Source organism: Dipodomys ordii, unplaced genomic scaffold, assembly GCF_000151885.1.
Source record: "Dipodomys ordii isolate 6190 unplaced genomic scaffold, Dord_2.0 Scaffold147, whole genome shotgun sequence".
Lineage (NCBI taxonomy): Eukaryota > Metazoa > Chordata > Mammalia > Rodentia > Heteromyidae > Dipodomys > Dipodomys ordii.
This window is the reverse complement of record NW_012267363.1, coordinates 585,751-596,776: the sequence shown is the minus strand read 5'-3', so window position 1 is coordinate 596,776 and position 11,026 is coordinate 585,751. Positions and strand designations below refer to the sequence as shown.

General features: G+C 49.0%; 1 protein-coding gene across 1 annotated transcript in view; it reads right to left on the bottom strand.

The window, feature by feature from the left end:
• Nucleotides 1–631: 631 nt before the first annotated feature.
• Dcakd (dephospho-CoA kinase domain containing) overlaps nucleotides 632–11,026 on the bottom strand; it is a 15,714-nt gene continuing 5,319 nt past the window's right edge. The window contains exons 2-5 of the mRNA XM_013031933.1: nucleotides 5,623–5,688; nucleotides 4,630–4,826; nucleotides 4,102–4,305; nucleotides 632–723 (exon numbers count right to left, since the gene is read on the bottom strand). Coding sequence (XP_012887387.1) covers nucleotides 632–723; nucleotides 4,102–4,305; nucleotides 4,630–4,741 — 408 coding nt within the window. The 5' untranslated portion in view covers nucleotides 4,742–4,826; nucleotides 5,623–5,688. The remainder of the gene's footprint in view (nucleotides 724–4,101; nucleotides 4,306–4,629; nucleotides 4,827–5,622; nucleotides 5,689–11,026) is intronic.

Sequence of the window (11,026 nt, the reverse complement as noted above, 5' to 3'; positions counted from 1 at the left end):
GCTGTGGGTAGCACAACACTCATGAAGCTTCTGGGAAGCAGAAACGCCCCATAGCTTACCTAGTCTCTCACCCTTTGGGGACTGTGACTCATATTTGATTTCCTCTGTTCACCAAACCTGGGTTCTAGTTTCTTCATGTCCTGGGGGATTCTGAGAACAAAGCTACCTCCTCAGCTGGGCTCTGACAGCTTCCTCCACACAGCTTCCTGTTGCCAATAAATGACCTTAGACAAATTCTTTCACTACCTTCAGTTTAGTGTCTATGGATCCCTGTACTGAGCATCTCATGCTGAAAAGTGAATGAAGCAGCATGTGTAGGAGTTGTTCTGAGAGTTGAAGGAAGCCTATAACAGCACAGTAGCCAGGGGCGAGGCCTGGCATCTGGCTGAAGCACCCTGAGCAGCCACCAGGGGGAGCCCTTCCCATGCATGAAAGAGGCCCCCTCACAGCCCACACATGCCCTGGATGTATGTGAGACAGGCACAGAAGTTGGTTTCTATAGGCTTGGGCACTACTGCTCTAACCCTGTGTGTGCTGGTCACTCCTTGGGGAAAAGGCAAAAGGATGTGAGCCACTTCCCTGGCACATGCCTCACTTTTCTACTCTCAATGAGCCATGCCAGGCCACACACTCACCAGTATACTACCACTGTATGCTTCATGTATTTGAGCAGCTTCTTGGTCTCAAACAGAAGGGGGATATCCAGGATCACGTAGCGGTATCCTGGGAAAAGATGGAAAACCCTTGTGTTCAATTCTGTAAGCATACCACAGGACCCTGTATGTGACTGGTCCCTACCATCTAGAGGACCCCAGCAGAGGGGACACATTCCAAGGGCAGATAGACCCTGGATAGCATCCAGTTCCATTACCATTCAGAGCAGAATGTTACAGAAGATCATTTCTGGCTGTCTAGAAAGGTTGGCATCTGTAGTGGTCTTGAAAAGCAAGGAAGAGCCTTGATACTTGAAATGAGGTCAAGGTGAGGAGACCAGGAATGAGGAATGGCAGAGCTGAGAAGCAGGGAGGTTCCCCTGTGCCCAAGTGGTAGACTCATGCAGTGTAGTAAAGTTGACGAGGTGGGTCAGGGCAGGCATGGAGGGTTTACTTCCCCTTGTTTTTCAGACTCAAAAGTTATTCTATTTAAAAAAAAAAAAGTTATTCTAAAGCTGGGTACTGGTGCCTCATGCTTGAAATCTTAGCTACTCATGAGGTTGAGATCCAAGGATTGTTGGTTCAAAGCTAACTGGGGCAGGAAAGTTGAGAGTCTTATCGCCAATTAAACAGCAAAAAGCTGCAAGTAGAGTTGTGGCTCAAGTGGTAGAGTGCTAGTCTTGAGCAAAAAAAAAAAAAAAAGCTCAAGGATACTGCCTGGGCCCTGAATTCAAATTCTAGTACTGGTGCACATGCGCACACATGTGTGAGCACACGTGCACACACATACACACACACAAGTTGTTCTGAGTAGGAACATGACATAGGGTTGTAGGAGACTGGGGAGAGTTTCTGGGAGTAGGTGGGCTCTTTCTGCCCTACTCCATTCTATCTTTGCTCAAAACCGCCCAAAAGGTAGGTTCTCCCCATAGCCAAGACCAGGCCTAGGCCCGTGCAGAAGAGTGCTGACGCTATCTCTACAGCTCACTATGAATCTAATGAAACAGGGCCAGCGGCAGCACCAAAAAGAAAGAAGCTGTTTCTTGCCTCTGAGGCAAAAGTTCCAACTAATAGCACACAATTCCCTCAAGGCCAGCACTACCAGCCCTCCCTGCACAGGGCAAGCCAGACAGAGGCAGCACCCGTAGGTACTATGAGTGGCAAGTCCCCAGGCTGCCTGCTTCTGCTTTTCTTAATCTCCCAGAGAAGATAAAGCTGGGAGAGGCAGGAGAGGAGAGAAGGGGAGGGACACTGTCTCACTCTAGCCACAAAATCAAACACATGTCATACCAATTCAGAGGTGTCACAGGAAATCAGTGCTCTAAGTGTGATGTGGGGGATGGGGATAGGGAGGAGGTGACAACCTGAGTTGCTGGGGTTCCTATAGCTCAAGAAGCCTAAATGAAGCCGGGAGTTGAAAGCATGGTTCTGCCCACATCCTTAGTTTGTGGCCCCCACCTCCTACACATATGGCACTTAGCAAACCTCATCTGTGCAACAAGTAAAGGAATATATATTTCATAGGACCACAGAAAAGATTAACTGAGTTTGGGACACGTATACATTACGACTTAGCCCCTCACTAAGCACCCCCTAAATAATACTTATTATTGCTATTGTTCCCAGGAGGAAGAAGGCCAGCCAGTGCAGATTCTCCCGCCCTCTAATACATCCCCTTCAGCTCAGAGCAAGAGAAAAGAGCAGATTCTCTCTGGGCCTCTTATCTTCCTCTCCTGCTCCGCTTCTATCGCCTCGCCTCTCACTGTCCTTTCTCCTGGGTCTCTCTCTCCGGAGCTGGTGGTCAGCTCTTTGGTTCACCGGCAAAGGGCTATTCAGCTGTCACATCCCTCTTGCTTGATAAGCCCTGCAAACCATCCTGACTCTATTAAGACATCCGCCAGCCTATGCAGAGACCTCCCCAACAGCTGGTGATCTTATCTGACGTTTGATTATACCAACTTTGACAGTTGTATTTGTTATACTCATCAGGGAAAAACTGGGACTATGGAAGCCACAGCTGTCGTCCCCATTTTTCACCTTATCGAGCTGAAAAGAGCTCTCTGGCTTTCATTTAACGGTGGTGGATGGGGAGGTGGGGAGACCGGGTGGTGACACAGTGGGAGAGCTTTGGAACGGGTGACATTATCCGATGTTTAATTTCAGAAGGGAAGAGCCCGCTGGTGCCTTGTAGCCCTGCAGATGTACTTGTAACTGGCCTGGGAGCAAACGCAAAGGGCAGGAATGAGAGGCAGAAGGCTTCGCTAGTGAAGGGGGAGGGGGACAGGGACTGGCAGACATGGGTAGAAGGACAAAGGCAGAAAGTACAGACTCTTTTTGAGAGAGGAGGCAGGGATGGGGCTGCAAAGGGACATTGGGACAGACAGCACAAGACGGCCCAGAGATACAGATGCCAGGAGCCAGCTCCAGCCCCAGCCAGAGCTATGGAAACAGAAAGGCAGGGGGAGTGAACAGCATGGAAGTTTGTCAAATCACCCTATTCTGGAAAGGGAGTTATTGGGCAGAGGGGCATGAGGGAAGGAGGTTCCTCACTCAGTACATGAGAACCTGAGGCATCATAAAAAAGGGGTTTGGCCATAGTCACAATATGAAGGCCTGAAGAAAACTCAAAAGGCAGCTTCATATCCCTCCAGATAGTGAGGCCTCGCTATTCTAACTGATGGCAGCAGCCAGGCCTTCAACTCAAGAGGCCCAAGCAAGCTGTAGGACCATGGGGAAGATCTCCAGGCTAGTCTCTGCCCTTCCTTCTGGTGTCTGACTCCATCCTAGAAAGCTGTCAGGTCACTCCTGCCTAATACTGTCTTACAGAACACAGTGAAGGTTCTTCCTATCTGACCAAGGACCTTGACTTTTCAAACACTCTTCTTTTCCATCTTGCCACATCCCTGGCTGCCCTGGACCTTCCAGGCTGACTGCCTCTGTGGAGGCCTAGTCCCAGAAGAGGATCCTCTCTTGAGTTCCCTTCCCCCTGGCCAGCACCAAAACCAACTGACTATGCTTTCTATTTGTGAGACAATCAGGTCACTGACATGAATACTGTCTTCCTACAGCTTTTCAAGGTTGGCATCTTCCCAACAGCTGAGGAAACAGACCATTCAACCAATTGACACAACTGGATACTATCAGAGCCAAGACATAACTTCAGGTCTGCAACTACATCATTCATCAGCTTTCATTACAGTACTTCGTACTTCCTGGGGATCACGGCTCAACACTCTCACGTGCCTCTTCTCATTAAGCTGTCAACTTCCTAAGATGGAAGAGACTATGCTTGCTTTCTCTAGGGTGTGGCAGAGAGGAGTGCTAATAAGCAGTGTGAAGTCTGCAGCCTGGATGACCAGTTCTCCTTCCCTGGCCCCAACCTTCACTGAGAAAAAGCCCCAGCCCTACAGGGGCTCGGCACCCCTGCCAACCCTTCCTAAGGTCTCACCCCGGAGGAAATACTTGAAGGTCTCCTTCATCATTTCCTTGTGGATCTCAGGGTGAGTGATGGAGTTGAGCAGCTGGCGCTGATCAGGCTGGTTGAAGATCAGGTCCCCTAAGACCTTGCGATTGATGTTTCCATCCTCCAATAACACCTCAGTGCCAAAGGCCTCTACAATGCGCTGGTGAGCAGGGTACCCTGGCTGGACAACTGTGGTAGGAGAAGAAGAGGCAAAATGATGGGGGGACCCATGGTTGCTTCTTTCCGTTGGAACAGAAACAAAATGGGGAGCAGGGAGAAAAAACAGTGAGGAAAGAGCAGAACCCTCAGGCTTGATGGGGCATGAAAGAGCCTGATAGACCAGGCAAAGAGGAGGTGAGCAGGCAAACTGGGGCAGGCAGGAAGGCAGATCAGGGCCAACAACAAAGCCTCTCTCCTTCAAGGCCTCAAGAGGACTTACAAAAAGAAGGAAACTAATGGAAGAAAGGTAACAGGCAAGGTTCTGTGGGCAAGTCCCTCTCCCCTCCAACTCACCATGCCGGGCAATGACATCCACGTCAATCACTGCACAGCCCAGCTGCTGGAATACCTGGATCACAGAGCTCTTGCCTGAGGCAATGCCCCCTGTCAGGCCTACCAGGAACATCTTCTGGGGAAAGAGGAAGTTCAGCCAGACTGGGAGCTGGAAGCCAGGGAATCACTGATGAGAAGGTCAGTACCAGAAGGACCTGCTGACAGAAGCAGACAGGACTGGTCAGCACTGGGCTGGACCCGGGGAGGAAGGCATAGGAAGGAAAGGGAAACACGGCAGGGCGGGCAGGGCCCAAGTCTAGGCTTGGAGAGCTCTGAGGGTTCTGAAGAAGAAACACTGTAGTATTTGTTAAGTAGCACTGATACAGGGCTGGTTCAAATGGTAGAGTCCTTGCCTAGCGAGTGTGAGTCTCTAACTCCCAAATGCACTATCAAGAAAGAAATGCACCAAAAAGAAAGAAAGGGAAGGAAGGAAAAGAGGAACAGGAGAAGAGTAAGGGGAGGGGAGAGAAGGAAGGAAGGAAGGAAGGAAGGAAGGAAGGAAGGAAGGAAGGAAGGAAGGAAGGAAGGAAGGAGGGAGGGAGGGAGGGAGGGAGGAAGGGAAGGGAAAGAAGGGAAGGAGGAAGGAAGGAAGGAAGGAAGGAAGGAGGGAGGGAGGGAGGGAGGGAGGAAGGGAAGGGAGGGAAGGGAAGGGAAGGGAAGGGAGGAAGGACCAAGTCAATTCAGCAGGTAGGGCATGGTTGAGGCTGTTAGGTAGAATGCTCAGTGGAAGGAGCAGGCTCTGTTGCTAGCAGACTTCCTACAGGAAAAAGACATCTGTCCATCTGTGGTGAATCCAAGACACCCTCAGATCTCCACAGACTTTCCCTCTAGTCTGGGACACTATGGTTCTGCCTGAATCAGGAAGAACCAAAATAAAGTCTGGACGCCCAGGCCTTCCTTACTCTTTGGGGGGCAGGGAGGCAGGGGCAATGCTGAAGCTTGAATTCAGCTCACCTCATGACTACTTGGCTTGCTTACTCCCTGCTGGCAGAAGCCACCGATGCCCGGATGGAAGTGAGGCTGGCGATTAGGAAGGGGGGAGGGGTAATACTGTGAGGCACAGGAAAACAAAGAAATTGACACAATCATGCCCACTCCTACCACCTCACCACAATGGTCAGGCTACATTTTCTGCAGCGAATTGGGTAACCATGTCTTAGACTTCATGCCCTGGCTGGAAGCAATTTTATCAAACCACCCTTCCTTCAGCATCAAGTCCCTTCGCCAGGTCTTTGAAATCTGTCATAGGACCTATTTGTTAAACAGCAGATTTGCTGTCCTAATTATACTTTGCTCAGGCTTAGCCTGAAACGAGTTTGCCTCCCCTGATGACAAACCAAAGCACAGGGGAGGCAGCTGCTCACATATGGGCTGAGTGGGTGTGTGCCTTGGGATGGCAGGGAACCAGCCTTAAGTTTAAATCTGCCTGGGCTCAATCTCACCCAGGGGCTCAAGGGCAGAGAGAATATCTACCACTTTCCTCATCCAGAGATCCAACTAAAGCAAAAAGGAAGTCTAGAGTATGGTTTAAGTAGTAGGGCAAGTGCAAGGTTCTGAGTTCAAACCCCAATACTGAGAAGTTGGGCCATTTAGCTGAAGACGTGCAGTAGAGAATACACCACCAGTGGTTTTTTTTTTTTTTTTCTTTTACTGGGATGGAGAATACTGAGGATTGAACTGACATTTGCTAGATTGGTGTTTATCACGAGCCATTCCTCTAGCCCTGCTGTTTTTTGCTGGTTATTTTAGAGATGGAGTCTAGTGAACTTTTCTGCCTAGGTTGCCTTAAACAGTGACCCTCCAGATCTCAGCCTCCTAAGTAACTGAGATTAAAGTTAGGAGCCACTGGTGTCTGGCTCTCCCAACCAGTGCTGCTTTCATTAAAGTAAGCTTTTCTTCTGCTGTAGACCAGTCTGGAGGAGCTAGAGTGGGAAAGGTCAAGTCTGGTGAGAAGGCAAAAGACAGGGCTCTGATCTCTTGTCATTGAGGCAAGCTTTTATCACTCCTTTGCCAGGCTAAGCTGAAGTGGCCTGGAAGACCAGCTGGCATAGCAGATCCCAATTCACCTGTACATAGATGCCCAGACCTGTCCTGAGACTTGGTGAACTAGATTCTCTGGGGAGCAGGAATTAGACTAATTCTTCACTCATAGACATAGTGAGCAGAGACATTAGGGACCTGCCTAGGCCATGGTTGTTAGCAGAGGCTTGTGTAGACTCTGGTCTTTAATGTACTCAAGGAAGGAACAGCTAACTTAAGACTTACAAAATAAGAAAGGTGAACCTATCTAGAAACAAATGGATTCAGTAGCGAAGTGATTTCTTTCTTCCTTTCATTCTTTCTGTGGTTTAGGGCCTTGTGGTTGCTAGGCAAGTGCTCTATCACTTGGGTCACCTATCTAGTTGGATAAATACTGCAGTGTTTTATTTTGCAGAATGGGAGCAAGAGCTTCAGCACCCCCATGTAAACTGTAGGCTCTCAGGGAAATCTAATGAATAGTTTCCTTTCTCTTCTCAGTGTCTTGGATGGCCATCTGTGGGAACAGATGGGTGGTTGGCCTCCGTGAGGAAGGCCAGGGGGACAGACAAGCATGTGTCTGGGGAGGGTCTGGACTGCTGGCCTGTAGGGGCTGAGTACCAGCTGCTACTGTCCAGCAAGCCCCTCAGCGGCTCATTCCTTTACCAACTGTTGACTGAGACTTGTGCTTGGCCACAATGGTTGTGATGACCTTGGTCTTGACCATGGGGAAACTGGAGACAGAAACAAATGAGAACAGCTGGGAGGAACAGAGCACTGACAGGAGCGAGAGCAGTCAGGCAGTGTTCACCTGGGCCAGCTGCTGTGTGAGCTCCTTCCACACTGCTGCCCCACACTTGCTGTTGGGGGATATGGGAAGAAGACCCACAGCAAAGCAAGGACCCTCCTGTGAAGGCCTAGCGAAGGGGAAATGGAGGCTTAGCTGCTATGCCTTCTTCAAGTCCCACTCAAACTTGCTAGCAGCTTCCCCAGGCACACATGGCCAAGTTGAGAACCCATATTCATGATTCTGTTCTTCCTGCTCTGAATCAAGTCATTATTCTCCACAATCCAATACATTTTCCTCATTCCACTCTGACTTTCACAGAGCAGAGGGACTGATGCAGGACAGGTCAGAGAAAATGAGGCATGAGAAACAGAAGCCAGGAATTCAGAGACAAACATTCTATCAGCGAATAGCTTGACTGAAAGCACATGGGCAATGGGCTGGGAAGGTGGCTCAGTGGTAGAGCGCTTGCCTTGCATGCCTGAGGCCCTGGGTTCGATTCCTCAGCACCACATAAGCAAAAAGAAAAAAGCCAGAAGTGGCGCTGTGGCTCAAGTGGTAGAGCACTAGCCTTGAGCTGAAGACCTGAAGGACAGCGCCCAGGCCCAGAGTTCAGGCCCCACGACCGGACGAAAAAAAAAAAAAAAAAAGCACATGGGTAAGACTTCTTTTACTTGAAGCTGCATAATCCCTCTCTAAACTACACCTATGGTTTTTTGTTTTTGTTTTTTTTAAAGCAGCTTTCTCCCTCTTAACCTTGCTTGCTTGCCCAAATGATTACTGCAATCTGAGAAATGACCAAAAATATCTTAAAGAATGACTTATCCTGGGGAAAAAACATTTGGCAAAATGACTCCTGTGATCAGAGAAGTGTTTACAAAGGGGAAAAATTATCTGTTGGTTTTTTTTTTTGGGGGGGGTCCGGTTGTGGGGCCTGAACTCTGGGCCTGGGCGCTGTCCCTCAGCTCTTCAGCTCAAGGCTAGCACTCTACCACTTGAGCCACAGCACCACTTCCGGCTTTTTTTTCTTGCTTATGTGGTGCTGAGGAATGGAACCCAGGGCCTCATGCATGCAAGGCAAGCGCTCTACCACTGAGCCACCTTCCCAGCCCAGGAAAAACTATCTTAAGGAGCTTAAGCTCCTAGCTTAAAAGATGCACCAAAGCCATCCTTTGTTTAAAGGAAAAGAAGACATTCCTGCCACAATGACCCAAACGTAGTAGACTGACCAGTTCGAATATCTCAGTGTACCAGCAGGAAGGGCTGAATATGCCAGGTTTCCAGAACAAACGGCAGCACTCATCCTAAGGTAAATTTACACCGGAAGCCCCAGCTCAATTTTTTTATATAAATTCCCCAGGGTACATGAGAACACTCAGGTGCCTTTTTTTTGGTGCCAGTGCTGGGGCTTGAATTATGGGCCTGGATACTGTCCTTGAAACTTTGTGCTCAAGGCTAGTACTCTACCATTTGAGCTGCAGATTCACTTCCAGCTTTTTGTGGTTAATTGGAGATGCCCAGCTTACATGCCTCTTACTAGATGCACTCACACCTATTTTTATGAGTGTTATACCCTGCTGTGCCCTGCCCTTCCCCCCCTTTCCTAATAAACTTTCTTAGGTTCTACCTTTACATATTCTACTAAAGTTCTTTTTTTGAAACAATATCATGAACCTGGTACCCATGGGGGCAGAGGCCTCTTTCCTTGGGAAGATCTCCCCTGCCAGAGCCTCACTCACTGGCTATGGTATGACTCCTCTATGAAACTGTCAAAGGGTTCAGAAAGCAAGTTCTACTCCAGCCTGACTAATCAGAAGCAGCTAGGTCAGAAGCAGCTAAGAGGCCTAAGTCCTAGTCTCTGAACTCTGCCATACAACTTCAGGGAGCTATCTCACCAGCCTGGCTCATGGTGGACAATGCTCCATAAATGACAAATAGTACAGCTCCAAAGGCCTTGCTTGCCTTCTCTAGGTCTCAGCCTCCACACATGTGAATGGGGCTGGGCTCCCAGTGTCAGGGCTGGGGCAGCTACTGGGAGAGGCTGTGAAGTTCATGGACATTTCTTCCTCTCCTGGGCGCAGTTAATAAATGTCCATCTGTGAACCAAGGAATGCCATGGCCAATCCTCTGTATGTCAAAGGCTACTGGCAGAGCTTGACAAGAGAGAAGCTAATGCTCAGTGCAGGAAAATGGAAGCTGGAAAAAAAGCAAAACTTTGATCTCAAGGGAACCACATCCAATGCTCATCGCCCTCCCATCCCCCCCCTCCCCACATACACACACAATTCTCCATGACAGTGGAAAGTCACAGAGTGTAGAGAAAAGGTAGCAGGGACTTCAAGGTAGAGAGCCAGTGTCTGCAAATCTGTAAGCTCAAAGGCCTAAGAAGAGGATGAAATCCTTGTTTTTGTTTTTTGTTGTTATTTTGTTTTGTTTTTTGCCAGTCCTGGGGCACTGTCCCTGAGCCTCTCTGCTCAAGGCTAGCACTCTACCATTTGAGCCATGGGGCCTCTTCCAGCTTTTTCTGAGTTTACTGGAGATAAGAGTCTCACAGACTTTCCTGCCTAGACTGGCTTCAAACTGTGATTCTCAGATCTCAGACTCCTGAGTAGCTAGGATTACAGGCATGAGCCACCAGAGTGCCTGGCTAGGAGCATGGAATTCTATCCTGCTTCATAAATGGTGGGCTCATCTCTGACCTTTTCCAAACTGCCTTCCAGGGGCTGGGAAGGTGGCTTAACAGTAGCGTGCTTGCCTTCCATGCATGAGGCCCTTGGTTCGATTCCTCAGCACCACATAAGCAGAAAAAGCTGCAAGTGGGGCTGAGGCTCAAGTGGTAGAGTGCTAGTCTACAGCTGAAGAGCTTAGGGACAGCGCCCAGGCCCAGAGTTCAGGACCCATGACTGACAAAACGAAAGAAAGAAACCAAATTGCCTTCCAGTATTTCCCTCTTGGGAAAAACAATAGCCCAGAGAAGACAAAGAAAGAACATTTGTGAAGAACTATCTCCCTTAAAACTCCTCTGACCACGTTTCTCTTGGAGAAAAATGGTAGTATGCTGCCTCACTTGCCCCAAAACAAAGCCCCACTGCTGGTCCTCTACATAGGCTTACATTGCAGCCTTATGGCCTGACTTTCCAGGCTCTGCTATTTTTCTATCCCAGGTAGCCAGGCTCACAGCTCAAAAAGTCATTTTATCATGTTATTCCCTTGCTTAAGACCTTCACTGCTGAAGGTGCAGTGGCATACACCTTTAATCCTAGCTACTAAGGAGACAGAGAGATCAAGAGGATAATGGTTCCAGCAAAAGAAAATTAGCAAGTCCCATCTCAACCAATGAGCCATGCATGCTGGTGTGTGGTTCCATCTACATGAGAGGCATGAATAGAAGGATCACATTCCAAGGATCACATTTTGCCCAGCCCTGATCAAAAACACTAGCTTAAAAAGTAGCTAAAGCGGGGCTGGGAAGGTGGCTCAGTGGTAGAGCGCTTGCCTTGCATGCCTGAGGCCCTGGGTTCGATTCCTCAGCACCACATAAGCAAAAAGAAAAAA